Below are 16979 nucleotides of genomic sequence, written 5' to 3'. Positions count from 1 at the left end.
GGGGACCCAAAAATGGGATTGGGGACCCCGAAAATGGGATTGGGGACCCGAAAATGGGATTGGGGACTCCAAAAATGGGATTGGGGACCCAAAAATGGGATTGGGGACCCCGAAAATGGGATTGGGGACCCGAAAATGGGATTGGGGACCCCGAAAATGGGATTGGGGATCCGAAAATGGGATTGGGGACCCCAAAAACGGGATTGGGGACCCCAAAAACGGGATTGGGGACCCCGAAAATGGGATTGGGGACCCGAAAATGGGATTGGGGACCCCGAAAATGGGATTGGGGACCCCAAAAACGGGATTGGGGACGCCGAAAATGGGATTGGGGACCCGAAAATGGGATTGGGGACCCCAAAAATGGGATTGGGGACCCGAAAATGGGATTGGGGACCCCGAAAATGGGATTGGGGACGCCGAAAATGGGATTGGGGACCCTGAAAATGGGATTGGGGATCCCGAAAACGGGATTGGGGATCCCGAAAACGGGATTGGGGACCCCAAAAATGGGATTGGGGACCCTGAAAATGGGATTGGGGACCCAAAAATGGGATTGGGGACCCTGAAAATGGGATTGGGGACCCGAAAATGGGATTGGGGACGCCGAAAATGGGATTGGGGACCCTGAAAATGGGATTGGGGACCCCAAAATGGGATTGGGGACCCGAAAATGGGATTGGGGACCCCAAAATGGGATTGGGGACCCCGAAAATGGGATTGGGGACGCCGAAAATGGGATTGGGGAGCCCGAAAATGGGATTGGGGACCCCGAAAATGGGATTGGGGACCCCGAAAATGGGATTGGGGACCCCGAAAATGGGATTGGGGACGCCGAAAATGGGATTGGGGACCCGAAAATGGGATTGGGGACCCGAAAATGGGATTGGGGATCCCGAAAATGGGATTGGGGACCCCAAAAACGGGATTGGGGACCCAAAAATGGGATTGGGGATCCCGAAAATGGGATTGGGGACCCAAAAATGGGATTGGGGATCCCGAAAATGGGATTGGGGATCCCGAAAATGGGATTGGGGACCCCAAAAATGGGATTGGGGACCCCGAAAATGGGATTGGGGACGCCGAAAATGGGATTGGGGACCCCAAAAACGGGATTGGGGATGCCGAAAATGGGATTGGGGACCCGAAAATGGGATTGGATTTATTTGGGCTGTTTTGGGGATTATTTTGGGGATAATTTGGGGTGTTTTGGGGCTGTTTTTGGGGCTATTTTTGGGGTGTTCCGGGGATTATTTTGGGAATATTTTGGGGGTGTTTTCGGGGTGTTTTGGGGATTATTTGGGGAATATTTTGGGGTGTTTTGGGGCTGTTTTTGGGGCTGTTTTTGGGGTGTTTTGGGGGTGTTTTTGGGGTGTTCTGGGGATTATTTTGGGAATATTTTGGGGCTGTTTTTGGGGTGTTTTGGGGCTGTTTTCGGGGTGTTCTGGGGATTATTTGGGGAATATTTTGGGGTGTTTTGGGGCTGGTTTTGGGGTGTTTTGGGGATTATTTTGGGAATAGTTTGGGGTGTTTTGGGGCTGTTTTTGGGGTGTTTTGGGGATTATTTTGGGAATATTTTGGGGTGTTTTGGGGCTGTTTTTGGGGCTGGTTTTGGGGCTGTTTTTGGGGCTGTTTTTGGGGTGTTTTGGGGCTGTTTTCGGGGTGTTCTGGGGATTATTTGGGGAATATTTTGGGAATATTTTGGGGCTGTTTTTGGGGCGTTTCGGGGGTACCCACGGGGCAGGCGGCGCGGGCCCCTCCTCGGGGGGGTCTCGTCGATCTGCAGCTCCTCCTCCGAGTCCAGGTCCAGGGGGGAGCTGGGGGGGGAGCAGGGGGGGGATGGGGGGGGGCCGGGACCCCCAGAGCCCCCCGGGGCGGCTGCGGCGGGGCCTGCGGGGGAGGGGCATCAGGGGGACCCCAAAATCCAGCCCTGACCCCCCCCCAAATCATCCTGACCCCCAAAACCCGGCCTGGACCCCCCCCAAATCATCCTGGACCCCCCCAAATCCATCCCAGACCCTTCGAAACCCCTCTGTTCCCCCCCCAAAACCACCCCAGGCCCCCCAAACCCCACCAGAACCCCCCCAAAACCCCCTGGGACCCCCTAAATTCACTCTGGGACCCCCCAAAACCACTCCAGACCCCCCAAAAGCCCCTGGGACCCCCCAAATTCACTCTGGGACCCCCTAAATTCACTCTGGGACCCCCCAAAACCCCCTGGGACCCCCCAAAACCCCCTGGGACCCCCCAAATTCACTCTGGGACCCCCCAAAACCACTCCAGACCCCCCAAAACCCCCTGGAACCCCCCAAATTCACTCTGGGACCCCCCAAAACCACTCCAGACCCCCCAAAACCCCCTGGGACCCCCCAAATTCACTCTGGGACCACCCAAAACCACCCCAGACCCCCCAAAAGCCCCTGGGACCCCCCAAATTCACTCTGGGACCCCCCAAAACCCCCTGGGACCTCCCAAATTCACTCTGGGACCCCCAAAAACCCCCTGGGACCCCCCAAATTCACTCTGGGAGCCCCCAAAACTCCCTGGGACCCCCCAAATTCACTCTGGGACCCCCCAAAACCCCCTGGGACCCCCCAAATTCACTCTGGGACCCCCAAAAACCCCCTGGGACCCCCCAAATTCACTCTGGGAGCCCCCAACCCCCCCCCCAGTGCCCCCCAAGTCCTTCCCAGCCCCCCAAAACCACCCCAGACCCCCCCCAAATTCACTCTGGGACCCCCCAAACCCCCCCCAGCCCTCACCGAGCCCCCCCATTGGCCAGCAGGATTTGGGGGTCCCCCTCAGAGTCGGGGTCCGTCTCCTCCGGGCTGGAACTGGGGGGGTCAACCTGGGGAGGGGGGGGGCAGCCTGAGATTGAGGGGGGGGAGACCCCAAATCCATCCCCAACCCCCCCAAATCCACCCCAGTCCCTCCCAGTTCCTCCCAGTGCTCCCCCCAGTCCATTCCAGTTTCACCCCAGCACCCCCCAGTGCCCCCCCAGTTCCTCCCAGTACCCCTCCAGTCCTTCCCAGTCCTTCCCAGTTCCCCCCATAGCACCCCCAGTTCCTCCTCAGTGCCTCCCAGCGTCCCCCCAGTCTCTCCCAGTCCCTCCCAGTGCCCCCCCAGTCCCCCCCCAGTTCCTCCCAGTGCCCCCCCAGTCCCTCCCAGTGCCCCCCCAGTTCCTCCCAGTTCCTCCCAGTGCCCCCCCAGTTCCTCCCAGTGCCCCCCAGTCCCTCCCAGTACCCCCCCAGTCCCTCCCAGTGCCCCCCCAGTTCCTCCCAGTGCCCCCCCAGTCCCTCCCAGTGCCCCCCAGTTCCTCCCAGTGCCCCCCCAGTCCCTCCCAGTGCCCCCCAGTTCCTCCCAGTGCCCCCCCAGTCCCTCCCAGTGCCCCCCCAGTCCCTCCCAGTGCCCCCCAGTTCCTCCCAGTGCCCCCCCAGTCCCTCCCAGTGCCCCCCCAGTCCCTCCCAGTGCCCCCCAGTTCCTCCCAGTGCCCCCCCAGTCCCTCCCAGTCCCTCCCAGTCCCTCCTCACCTCCTCCTCCTCCTCCTGGGGGCCCTGGGGGGGGTTTGGGGTCCCCCCCTCGTCGGGGTTTCGGGAGTTGGGGGGGGGTTTGCGGGGCCCCGCCCCCTTTTTGGGGACCCCCCAGGGGGGCCCGAAGGGGGTCCCCGACATCCCCGTGCTCTGCTGGAACAGCTCCTGTGGGGGAACGGCTCCCAGTCGATCCCAGTATGCACCAGTATGGACCAGTAACCCCAGAACCTCCCCAAAACCCCTCCCAGTAACTCCCAGTCCCTCCCAGTGCCCTCCCAGTTCTTCCCAGTAACCCCAAAACCTCTTCAATGTCCCTCCCAGTTGCTCCCAGTAACTCCCAGTAACCTGAATACTCTCCCAGTGCCTCCCCAGTAACTCCCAGTGTCCCCCAGTAACCCCAAAACCTCCTCAGTGTCCCTCCCAGTTCCTCCTCAATTGCTCCCAGTAACTCCCAGTCCCTCCCCCAGTAACTTCCAGTGCCGCTCCAGTCACTCCCAGTGCCTCCCAATTGCTCCCAGTAACTCCCAGCCCCTCCCAGTAACCCCGAAACCTCTTCAATGTCCCTCCCAGTCCCTCCCAGTGTCCTCCATTAAGTCCCAGTGTCCCCTCAGTAACTCCCAGTGTTGCCCCAGTTCCTCCCAGTCACTCCCAGTAACCCCCAGTGCCCCCCCAGTAGCCCCAAAGCCTCCTCAATGCCCCTCCCAGTTCCACCCAGTGCCCTCCCAGTGCCCCCCCAGTCACTCCCAGTCGCTCCCAGTAACCCCAAAACCCTCTCCAAACCCCTCCCCAGTGGCTCCCAGTAACTCCCAGTCCCATCCCAGTGCATTCAAACCCCTCCCAGTTCCCTCCCAGTCCCTCCCAGTGCCCCCCAGTCCCTCCCAGTGCTCCCAGTTCACCTCTGCCAGCCGGATCTCCCTGCCCAGTTCCTTGACCAGCTGCCCCGGCCGGACGGTCTCGGGGATCTCCTGCTCGTGCTCTGCCAGGACCTGGCGGGGAAAGGGTTAAACTGGGGGGGGGGGGACACCCCAAAAACCTCCCCCCCCCAAAAAAACATCCCCCCAAAAAACCTCCCAGTCCTGGGACCCCCCAGGGCCCCCAAAATCCCCCCAGGGCCCCCAAAATCCCCCCAGGGGCCCCCCAAATTCCCCCCAAATCCCTCTGGACCCCCCAAATCCCTTTGGAGCCCCCCAAATCCCCCCAAAATCCTTTTGGATTCCCCCAAAATCCCTCTGGAGCCCCCAAAATCCCCCCTAAATCCTTTTGGATCCCCCCAGAATCCCCCCAAAATCCCTTTGGATCCCCCAAACTCCCTCTGGACCCCCCAAAATCCTTTTGGATCCCCCCAAAATCCCTTTAGATCCCCCCAAAATCCCCCCAAAACCCCTTTGGACCCCATAAAATCCTTTTGGACCCCCCAAATCCCCCCAAAATCCTTTTGGATTCCCCCAAAATCCCTCTGGAGCCCCCAAAATCCCCCGAGGGCCCCCCAAAACCCCTCTGGAGCCCACCCAGAACCCCCCTAAAACCTTTTGGATCCCCCCAGAATCCCCCCAAAATCCTTTTGGAGCCCCCCAGATCCCCCCAGAACTCCTTTGGACCCCCCAAAATCCTTTTGGATCCCCCCAAAATCCCTTAGGATCCACCCAAATCCCCCCAAAATCCCTTTGGAGCCCCTCAATTCCCTTTGGATCCCCCCAAAATCCCTTTAGATCCCCCCAAAATCCCCCCAAAACCCCTTTGGACCCCATAAAATCCTTTTGGACCCCCCAAATCCCCCCAAAATCCTTTTGGATCCCCCCAAAATCCCTTAGGATCCACCCAAATCCCCCCAAAATCCCTTTGGATCCCCCCCAATTCCCTTTGGAGCCCCCCAAAATCCCTTTAGATCCCCCCAAAATCCCCCCAAAACCCCTTTGGACCCCATAAAATCCTTTTGGACCCCCCAAATCCCCCCAAAATCCTTTTGGATCCCCCAAAATCCCTTTGGATCCCCCCCAAATCCCCCCCAAATCGTTTTGGATCCCCCCAAAATCCCTTTGAACCCCCGAAAATCCCTTTGGATCCCCCCAAATCCCCCCAAAATCCCTTTGGATCCCCCCCAATTCCCTTTGGAGCCCCCCAAAATCCCTTTAGATCCCCCCAAAACCCCTTTGGACCCCATAAAATCCTTTTGGACCCCCCAAATCCCCCCAAAATCCTTTTGGATCCCCCCAAATCCCTTTGGATCCCCCCCAATTCCCTTTGGAGCCCCCCAAAATCCCCCCAGAATCCCCCCAAACCTCTCGGCGGGTCCAGGCTCGGAAGGCTCCCGTCAGGGCCCGCGCCCCCAGCACCAAATAGGCCGCGGGGTGTCGGCGGTTCTCCCGCAGCCCTGCGCCCCAAAAACCCCAAAATCGGGATGGGAACCTCGGGGACACCCCAAAAAACCCAAAATCGGGATGGGAACCACAGGGACACCCCAAAAAACCCAAAATCGGGATGGGAAACTCGGGGACACCCCAAAAAACCCAAAATTGGGATGGGAACCTAGGGGACACCCCAAAAACCCCAAAATCGGGATGGGAACCACAGGGACACCCCAAAAACCCAAAATCGGGATGGGAACCTCGGGGACACCCCAAAAAACCCAAAATCGGGATGGGAACCTCGGGGACACCCCAAAAACCCAAAATCGGGATGGGAAACTCGGGGACACCCCAAAAAACCCAAAATCGGGATGGGAACCACAGGGACACCCCAAAAACCCCAAATCGGGATGGGAACCTCGGGGACACCCCAAAAACCCAAAATCGGGATGGGAAACTCGGGGACACCCCAAAAACCCCAAAATCGGGATGGGAACCTCGGGGACACCCCAAAAAACCCAAAATCGGGATGGGAACCTCGGGGACACCCCAAAAAAACCAAAATCGGGATGGGAAACTCGGGGACACCCCAAAAAACCCCAAATCGGGATGGGAACGTCGGGGACACCCCAAAAAACCCAAAATCGGGATGGGAACCTCGGGGACACCCCAAAAACCCAAAATCGGGATGGGAAAGTCGGGGACACCCCAAAAACCCCAAAATCGGGATGGGAACGTCGGGGACACCCCAAAAAACCCAAAATCGGGATGGGAACGTCAGGGACACCCCAATATTCCCAAAATTGGGGAAGGGAACCACAAAATCAATGCAGGAACCACAGGGACACCCCAAAATTTGGGATGGGACCCCCCCAGACCCCTCTCTGGGGGAGTTTGGGGATCCCCAACCCCCCCAGGTGGGCTTAACACCCCCCAAGCCCCCCCAGACGGGTCTGAAGCCCCCCCAGACCCATTTAAAGCCCCCCTAGATGGGGTTAAATCACCCCCAGGTGTGTTTGAAGCTCGTCTAGAGAGATTTAAAGCCCCCCCAGGTGTGTCTGAAGCCCCCCCAGAGGGGTTTAAAGCCCCCCAGGTGTGTCTGAAGCCCCCCTAGATGGGTTTAAAGCCCCCCCAGGTGTGTCTGAAGCCCCCCAGGTGTGTCTGAAGCCCCCCCAGACTCATTTAAAGCCCCCCAGGTGTGTCTGAAGCCCCCCAGGTGTGTCTGAAGCCCCCCCAGACTCATTTAAAGCCCCCCCAGGTGTCTCTGAAGCCCCCCTAGATGGGTTTAAAGCCCCCCCAGGTGTGTCTGAAGCCCCCCAGGTGTGTCTGAAGCCCCCCCAGACTCATTTAAAGCCCCCCCAGGTGTGTCTGAAGCCCCCAGGAGGGGCACCCACCTCGGAAGGTGTCCAGCAGGTGCCTCCCCACGTACCAGCACACCGTCTCAAAGTTGGGGAACTTGGCCAGGTCGGGGGTGTTGAGGCGGCGCTGCAGCTCGTACGCCCTGGGGAGGGGGGATTTGGGGGGATTTTGGGGGGATTTTGGGGGATTTTGGGGGGTTTTTGGGGGGTTTGGGGGGATTTTGGGGGGTTTGGGGGGATTTTGGGGGTTTTGGGGGGTTTCTGGGGGGGCCACGGGCTGAGGGACCCCCCAAAGTGCTCTGCAGGCTCGGCAAAAGCCCCCCACACAAAGACCCCAAAACTCTTCCAAAGTTCGCCCAAAAGACCCCCAGAGCCCCCCAAAGCCCCTCCCTGCACCCCTAAATCCCAAAATCCCCCAAACTCTTCCCCAAGCTCCCCCAAAGCACCCCCAAAGCAGCCCCTGAACCCCAAAAACAGCCCCAAAGCCCCTCCCTGGCCCCCAAACCACCCCAAAAAAAACCCAAAAAAACCCAAATCTCCCCCAAAAAACCAAATCCCATCCAAGTCCCCTCCCAAAAAAAACCCCAAATCCCCCCAAAGCCCCTCCCAAAAAACCCCAAAATCCCTCCCTGCCCCTCAAACCCCCCCACATCCCCCCCAAAAAACCCAAATCCCCCCCCCCAAGCCCCCCCAAAAAAAACCCAAATCCCCCCCAAAAACCCCAAATCCCCTCCCTGCCCCCCAAACCACCCCAAATCCCCCCCAAAAAATCCCAAATCCCCCCCAAGCCCCCCCAATCCCCTCCCTGCCCCCCAAAGCCCCCCGGCCCCGGCGCCCACCGGAGCTGCATGCCGATGTTGAGGCTGTGCAGGAAGTGCCCCCCAAAGGCCAGAGAGTCCACGGGGGTCAGCACGGCGTGGATCCAGCCTGGGGACAGCGCACAGCTGGGGACACCGGGGACACCGAGGGGACTGGGGGGACTGCGGGGAGACTGGGGGGGACACTGGGGGACTGGGGGACTGGGGGGACACTGGGGGACTGGGGGGACACCGGGGGGACTGGGGATACTGGGGGACACTGGGGGACTGGGGACACCGAGGACACCGAGGGGACTGGGGGGACTGCGGGGACACTGGGGGGACTGGGGATACTGGGGGGACTGGGGACACTGGGGGGACTGGGGACAATGGGAACACTGGGGACACTGGGGGGACTGCGAGGACACTGGGGGGACTGGGGGCACTGGGGGGAGTGGGGGGACTGGGGATACTGGGGGGACTGGGGACACTAGGGACACTGGGGACATTGGGGGCACTGGGGACATTGGGGGGACTGGGTACACTGGAGACACTGGGGGCACTGGGGGCACTGGGGACACTGGGGGCACTGGGGGCATTGGGGGCACTGGGGGCATTGGGGGCACTGGGGACATTGGGGGGCACTGGGGACACTGGGGACACTGGGGGCACTGGGGGCACTGGGGGCACTGGGGACACTGGGGGCACTGGGGACACTGGGGGCACTGGGGGCATTGGGGGCACTGGGGACATTGGGGGGCACTGGGGACACTGGGGACACCGGGGACACTGGGAGACTGGGGATACTGGGGGGACTGGGGATACTGGGGGGACTGGGGGCACTGGGGACACTGGGGACATTGGGGGGACTGGGTACACTGGAGACACTGGGGGCACTGGGGGCACTGGGGACACTGGGGGCACTGGGGGCACTGGGGACACTGGGGGCACTGGGGGCACTGGGGGACTGGGGATACTGGGGGGACTGGGGACACTGGGAGGGGACACTTGGAGCTGCAGGAGGGCACTGGGGTCCACTGGGGGTCTGGCCCTGGCACAGGTGACACAGGTGACACAGGTGGCACCGTGGGTGTGTTTGGGGCCTGACCCACTCACCTGTGGGGATGAAGAGGGTCTGGCCCTGGCGCAGGTGGCACCGGAAGCACCGATCCACCTGGTCCCCGAAGAAGAGCTCGGGCTGGTTCCGGGAGCTGCTCCAGGCCTCGAACAACGCCAGGTTGGCGGCAGAGGGACGGGCCAGGTAAAAGATCTGCTCCCCCTGGGACACAGGTGAGGGCACAGGTAATAAAAGATCTGCTCCCCCTGGGGCACAGGTGAGGGCACAGGTAAAAGATCGCTCCCCCTGGGGCACAGGTGAGGGCACAGGTGAGAGCAGGAGGTTAAAAGAGACAGGTGAGAGGTGGGAGTTGGGACAGGTGAAGGGCAGGTGAGGGGCAGCCCCCCCATTTATCCCCCCTAATCCACCTGCAGCCAATTATCCCAAATCCCCCATAAACCCCCAAAAATCCCCTAAAAATCTTCCCAGTTCCGCTATGAACACCCCAAAATTCATATAAACACCCCAAAATCTGTATAAACACCCCAAAATCCCCTAAAAACACCCCAAAATCCCCCATAAACACCTCAAAACCTGTATAAACACCCCAAAATCCGTATAAACACCCCAAAATCTGTATAAACACCCCCAAAATCCCCCACAAACACCCCAAAATCTGTATAAACACTCCAAAATCTGTATAAACACCCCAAAATCCCCTAAAAACACCCCAAAATCCCCCATAAACACCTCAAAACCTGTATAAACACCCCAAAATCCGTATAAACACCCCAAAATCTGTATAAACACCCCCAAAATCCCCCATAAACACCCCCAAATCTGTATAAACACCCCAAAATCCCCCACAAACACCCCAAAATCTGTATAAACACTCCAAAATCTGTATAAACACCCAAAATCCCCTAAAAACACCCCAAGATCCCCCATAAACACCCAAAATCCCCCATAAACACCCCAAAATCCCCTAAAAACACCCCAAAATCCCCCATAAACACCCCAAAATCCCCCACAAACACCCCAAAATCCCTATAAACAACCCAAAATCCCCTAAAAACACCCCAAAATCCCTATAAACACCCCAAAATCCCCTAAAAACACCCCAAAATCCCCCATAAACCCCCCAAAATCCCCTAAAAACCCCCCAGATCCCCCCTCGTACCCTGAGCACGTGGTACCAGGCCGAGGTGCCGGCGCAGCCGATGTGGAACTCGACGTAACCACAAACCCCCAGCCCCAATTCCCCCCAAAACCCCCCCAAATCCCCCCCAAACACCCCCAAATCCCCTCGAACGCCCCCCTCGTACCCTGAGCACGTGGTACCAGGCCGAGGTGCCGGCGCAGTCGATGTGGAAGTCGCTGTAGCTGTCCTTGGCCCCCATCAGACAGAATTTCTGCACGCTCGGGCCGCTCCCGCGCCGACTCGCCCGGCCAAAGGTTCTCCACCCACGAGAGTTTCCGCACGATCCGAGGGGTCTGCACCAGGTTGGACAGCCTGGGGGGACGCAAAAACGGGGGGTCAGGGGGCTGGGACCCCAAAAAATGGGGGGTCAGGGGGCTGGGACCCCGAAAACGGGGTCAGGGGACTCCAAAAATGGGAAATCAGGGGGTTGGAGACCCCAAAAATGGGGGTCAGGGGGCTGGGACCCCGAAAACAGGGTCAGGGCACTCCAAAAATGGGGAATTTGGGGGCTGGGGACCCCAAAAATGGGGGTCAGAGGGGTGGGGGACCCCAAAAAATGGGGGTCAGGGGGCTGGGACCCCGAAAAACGGGGTCAGGGGACTCCAAAAATGGGAAATCAGGGGGTTGGAGACCCCAAAAATGGGGGTCAGGGGGCTGGGACCCCGAAAACAGGGTCAGGGCACTCCAAAAATGGGGAATTTGGGGGCTGGGGACCCCAAAAATGGGGGGTCAGAGGGGTGGGGACCCCAAAAATGGGGGTCAGGGGGCTGGGGAGCCCAAAAATGGGGTCAGGGGGATGGGGACCCTAAAAACAGGGTCAGGGCACTCCAAAAATGGGGAATTTGGGGGCTGGGGACCCCAAAAATGGGGGGTCAGAGGGGTGAGGACCCCAAAAAATGGGGGGTCAAGGGGACGGGGTCCCCCCCAGGGGGCAGGGAGTGCCCCAAGGTGGAGAGGACGCAGTGGGATCTGGGATTTTGGGGGTCCCCGGGGGGATGGATCTGGGATTTGGGGGGTCCCTGGGGTTGGAGGGAGGGAAGGGGGAGGCACTGGGAGCACTGGGAAGGACCAGGAGCACTGGGAGGGACTGGAATGAACTGGGAGCACTGGGAATTACTGGGAGGAGGCGGTGGGAATTACTGGGAGGAGGCGGTGGGAGTTACTGGGAGGGATCGGGTGGCACTAGAAAGAACTGGGAGTTACTGGGAGCACTGGCAAGGACTGGGCAGCACTGGGATGGATTGGGAAGGAACTGGGTGACACTGGGAGCACTGGGAGGGACTGGAATGAACTGGGAGCACCGGGAGCACCCACCGCGTGTCGGAGAACTCGAGGCCGGTGACGCTGAGCACGCGCTCGCGCCGGGGCCCGCTCAGGTACGACACGAAATCCCCGAGGCGCATCCTGAGCTCGGCCTGGCGGCCGGCGTCCAGCACTGCCACCACCTTGTCAGCGCCTGGGGACCCCAAAAACAGCTTTAGGGGACCCCAAAAACCTTCTGAGGACCCCAAAAACCTTCTGAGGAGCCCAAAAACCTTCTGGGGAGCCCAAAATCCCCTCAAAAACACCCCTGAGCACCCCAAAACATCCTCAGCTGAGCCTGGTGCCTGGTGTCCAGCACTGCCATCACCTTGTCAGCGCCTGGGGACCCCAGAAACAGCTTTGGGGACCCCAAAAACCTTCCGGGGAACCCAAAAACCTTCTGGGGACTTCAAAAACCTTCCTGGGGACCCCAAAAACCTCCTGGGGACCCCAAAAACCTTCTGGGGACCCCAAAAACCCCCCCCAAAACATCCCTGAGGACTCCAAAACCTCCCTGAGCTCCCCAAAAGCCCCCCCAGACTCGCTGGGACTCACCAACGTGGAGCAGGACGTCACAGGGGGTGAAGATCTAGGGCTGACCCTGCCCCTAACTGGGGGTCCTGGGGACCCCCTGACACCTCTAGACCCCCCCAGAGCCCCCCAAATGCCCCCCAGAGCCCCCCAGACTGACCGACGTGGTGCAGGACGTCGCGGGGGGTGAAGGAGGGGGGCGGCAGGGTCATGCCCAGCCCCTCGTGCCGGGACACCAGGATGGGGACGCTGAAGCTGTTCTCCTCCAGGTACTCCACGGTCAGCTGGGCCCCGCTGGGCCGCAGCAGCACCTCGTCTGCACTGGGGGGGCAATGGGGGGGGTGAGACCCCCAGGGGGACCCCCAGGGACCCCCTGAGCCCCACAGGGACCCCCTGAGCCCCCCAGGGACCCCCTGAGCCCCTCTGAAACTCCCCAACCCCTATAGGGCCCCCCCAGCCCCTGACCATTGGCTGGGCTGCAGCAGCACCTCACCTGTACTGGGGGGGCAATGGGGGGGGCAGACCCCCCAGGAGTGACCCACGACCCCCTGACCCCCAGGAGTGACCCACACCTGGAGTGACCTTCACTGGGACTGACCCTCCCTGAGAATGAGCCACACCTGGGACTGGGCTGGACTGGGACTGACCAATACCTGGGACTGACCATCACTGACCCACACCAGGACTGACCCACAGCAGGACTGACCCACACCTGAGACTGACCATCACTGACCCACACCAGGACTGACCCACAGCAGGACTGACCCACATCTGAGATTGACCATCACTGACCCTCACCTGGCACCGACCCACACCTGGGACTGACCTGCCCTGGGACTGACCATCACTGACCCACACCTGGCACTGACCCACACCTGGCACTGACCCACACCTGGCACTGACCATCACTGACCCACACCTGGACTGACCCTCACCTGGCACTGACCCACACCTGGCACTGACCATCACTGACCCACACCAGGACTGACCCACACCTGGACTGACCCACACCTGGCACTGACCATCACTGACCCACACCTGGACTGACCCACACCTGGCACTGACCCACACCTGGCACTGACCCACACCTGGCACTGACCATCACTGACCCACACCAGGACTGACCCACACCTGGACTGACCGTCACTGACCCACACCTGGGACTGACCCACACCTGGCACTGACCCACACCTGGCACTGACCCACCCCAGCAGTGACCCCCACCTGCCCCGCCCCTCACCTGGGGAAGGTGCGGCCCCGCAGCTCGCGGATGAACTGGGCGCTGCCCGTGCGCGCCGGCCGGCCGGGGTCCTGCTCCGGGGCCTTGGGGGGGCCACGGCGACGCTTCACTGCGGGGACACGGGGACACCCGTGGGGACAGGGACACCCGTGGGGACAGGGACAGCCGTGGGGACACGGGGACAGCCGTGGGGACATGGGGACAGGGACAGCCGTGGGGACAGGGACAGCCGTGGGGACAGGGGGACAGGGACAGCCATGGGGACAGGGACAGCCATGGGGACACGGGGACACCCGTGGGGACACGGGGACAGGGACAGCCGTGGGGACACCGACACTCGTGGGGACACGAGGACAGCCATGGGGACAGGGACACACCAACAGCCGTGGAGACAGGTGACACCCGTGCGGACTTGGACACACAGGGGACACAGGGACATACAGGGAACCAGGGCACAGAGGGACAGAAAGCTCCCAGTCCCCCCAGTTCCCCCAGTCCCCCCCAGTCCCCCCAGTCCCCCCCAGACCCCCATCCCAGTCCCCCCAGTCCCCCGCACTCACTGACGGAGGGCCCCCTGAGCACGGCGCACTGGGGGCAGTGGTACAGGTCGATCTCGGCCGCCGCCTCCTCCTCCACCCCCACGCAGCTGTGGGGACGCTCCAGTCACTCCCAGTAACACCCAGTAACCACCAGTTCCCTCCCAGTGCCCCCCAGTCCCTCCCTGACACCTCCCAGTACTCCCCAAGCCCCTCACGGACCCCCCCAGTGACCCCCAAAACCCTTCCCAGTGCCCCCCCAAGCCTCATCCCAGTGCTCCCAGTCCCCCCCCAGCGCCTCTCAGACTTCTCCCAGTATCCCCCAGTAACTCCCAGTTCTTCCCAGACACCTCCCAGACCTGTCCCAGTCCCCCCACTCCTCATCCCAGTGCTCCCAGTGCCCCCCAGTACCCCCCAGATACCTCCCAGTGCCCCCCCCATCCCCATCCCAGTGCTTCCAGTCCTTCCCAGTGCCTCCCAGACTTGGCCCAGTACCCCCCAGTGCCTCTCACATACCTCCCAGTCCATCCCAGTGACCCCCCCATCCCCATCCCAGTGCTCCCAGTCCCCCCAGAACTGTTCCTGTCCCCCCCCAATCCTCATCCCAGTGCTCCCAGTGCCTGCCATTCCCATCCCAGATACCTCCCAGCCCCCCCAGTCCCATCCCAGTGCCCCCCAGACCTGCCCCAGTTCCCCCCAGTACCTCCCAGTGCCCCCCAGCCTCCTCCCAGTCCTTCCCAGTGCCCCCCCATCCCCAACCCATCCCTGTCCCAGTCCCCCCCAGTGCCCCAGACTTCTCCCAGTACCCCCCAGTGCCCCCCCAGTCCATCCCAGTGCCCCCCCATCCCTATCCCAGTGCTCTCAGTGTCTGCCCATCCCCATCCCAGTCCCCCCCAGTACTCCCCCATCCCCATCCCACTCCCCTCCCAGCCCCCCTCAGTCCCATCCCAGTGCTCCCAGTCCCATCCCAGTGCTCCCAGTGCCCTCCCAGTCCCCTCCCAGTGCCCCCCAGTCCCATCCCAGTGTCCTCCCAGTCCCGTCCCAGTGCTCCCAGTGCCCCCCAGTCCCGCCTCAGTGCTCCCAGTGCCCCCCCAGTCCCGTCCCAGTGCCCCCCAGACCCATCCCACTGCTCCCAGTGCCCTCCCAGTGCCCCCCAGTCCCATCCTGGTGCTCCCAGTCCCCTCCCAGTGACCCCCAGTCCCATCCCAGTGCCCCCCAGACCCATCCCAGCGCCCCCCAGTCCCATCTCAGTGCTCCCAGTGCCCCCCAGTCCCCTCCCAGTGCCCCCAGTCCCATCCCAGTGCCCCCCAGTCCCATCCCAGTGCCCCCCAGACCCATCCCAGTGCTCCCAGTGCCCCCCAGTCCCATCCCAGTGCCCCCCAGTCCCATCCCAGTGCCCCCCAGTCCTGTCCCAGTGCCCCCCAGTCCCCTCCCAGTGCCCCCAGTCCCGTCCCAGTGCCCCCCAGTCCCCTCCCAGTGCCCCCAGTCCCGTCCCAGTGCCCCCCAGTGCCCTCCCAGTGCCCCCAGTCCCCTCCCAGTGCCCCCCAGTGCCCTCCCAGTGCTCCCAGTCCCATCCCAGTGCCCTCCCCAGTGCCCCCCAGACCCGTCCCAGTGCCCCCCAGACCCATCCCAGTGCTCCCAGTCCCATCCCAGTGCCCTCCCAGTGCCCCCCAGACCCATCCAGTGCCCCCCAGACCCATCCCAGTGCTCCCAGTCCCATCCCAGTGCCCTCCCAGTGCCCCCCAGTCCCCTCCCAGTGCCCCCCAGTCCCATCCCAGTGCCCCCCAGACCCATCCCAGTGCCCCCCATCCCCTCCCAGTGCCCTCCAGTCCCATCCCAGTCCCCTCCCAGTGCCCCCCAGTCCCCTCCCAGTGCCCCCCAGTCCCCTCCCAGTGCCCCCCAGTCCCCGTCCCAGTGCTCCCAGTGCCCCGCAGCGGTACCTGCCATGGAACCAGTCCTGGCAGCCGTCGCACTCGATCATGAAGCGCGTCACGTCGTAGGGCAGGCGGCACAGGCAGTACACGGGCACCGAGGCCATGGCCGGGCCGCCGGGGCCACCCCCGAGCCCCCCGGGCCTAGGGACCCCCCCCCGGGCCGGGACATCCGCGCCGCCCCCAAAAAACCCCGCGAAAAGCGCCCCAAAAATCACAAAACTGCCCGGGACCCCAAAAAATCCGGAAAAAACTACCCCAAAAACCAAAAAACTGCTCTGGGCACCCCAAAAAATCCGGAAAAAACTACCCCAAAACCCAAAAAAACTGCTCGGGACCCCCAAAAAATCCCAAAAAAACTACCCCAAAACCCAAAAAACTGCTCGGGACCCCAAAAAAAAACCGGAAAAAACTACCCCAAAACCCAAAAAACTACCCCAAAACCCAAAAAAAACTGCTCTGGGCACCCAAAAAAATCCCGAAAAAACTACCCCAAAACCCAAAAAACTACCCCAAAACCCAAAAAAACTGCTCGGGACCCCAAAAAAATCTGGAAAACACACCCCAAAACCTAAAAAACTGCTCAGGGACCCCCAAAAAATCCGGAAAAAACACCCCAAAACCCAAAAAACTGCTCTGGGCACTCAAAAAACTACCCCAAAACCCAAAAAACTGCTCTGAATCCCAAAAACCCTGAAAAAAATACCCCAAAACCCAAAAAACTGCTCGGGACCCCCCAAAAAATCCGGAAAAAACACCCCAAAAATCAAAAAACTGCCTCAAAACCCTCAAAAAAACCGCTTTTAAAACCCCCTCAAAACAAACCTCCCCAAAATCAAACAAAAAACGCTTCAAATCCCCTCAAAAACGGGCTCAAAACCCCCAAAACCAGTCTCAAAACCCCCCAAAAACACCCCTCAAAAAAAAAAACAAAACCCTCAAAAATACAAAAACCCAAAAAATAAAAAAAACCGCTTCAAACTCGCCTCAAACCCCCCCCCCAAAAAAAAAAACCTCTCCAAAAAAACCCCAAAACCACCTAAAACCCCCCTTCAAAACACCAAATCCCCCACACCGAGCCCTCCAGCTGCTCCCCTTGAAACTAAAACCCCCAAATTCCTCAAAAAAATAAAAAAAAACCCTAAAAACCC

General features: G+C 60.9%; 1 protein-coding gene across 1 annotated transcript in view; it reads right to left on the bottom strand.

Annotated features, from left to right (window-relative positions):
- PHF8 (PHD finger protein 8) overlaps positions 1-16973 on the bottom strand; it is a 28468-nt gene extending 11495 nt beyond the window's left edge. Inside the window, 15 exon segments of the mRNA XM_066174923.1 lie at positions 1738-1817; positions 2763-2848; positions 3531-3695; positions 4427-4516; positions 5810-5901; positions 7270-7376; positions 8073-8160; positions 9147-9309; positions 10413-10511; positions 10513-10600; positions 11603-11744; positions 12282-12442; positions 13362-13470; positions 13922-14007; positions 15838-16973. Coding sequence (XP_066031020.1) covers positions 1738-1817; positions 2763-2848; positions 3531-3695; positions 4427-4516; positions 5810-5901; positions 7270-7376; positions 8073-8160; positions 9147-9309; positions 10413-10511; positions 10513-10600; positions 11603-11744; positions 12282-12442; positions 13362-13470; positions 13922-14007; positions 15838-15935 — 1654 coding nt within the window. The 5' untranslated portion in view covers positions 15936-16973.
- Between the last annotated feature and the right edge of the window lie 6 nt (positions 16974-16979).

Source organism: Chamaea fasciata, unplaced genomic scaffold, assembly GCF_029207755.1.
Source record: "Chamaea fasciata isolate MVZ Bird 193981 ecotype frontalis unplaced genomic scaffold, bChaFas1.0.hap1 SCAF_1133, whole genome shotgun sequence".
Taxonomy (NCBI): domain Eukaryota; kingdom Metazoa; phylum Chordata; class Aves; order Passeriformes; family Sylviidae; genus Chamaea; species Chamaea fasciata.
This window is presented reverse-complemented; position numbering and strand designations above follow the sequence as displayed.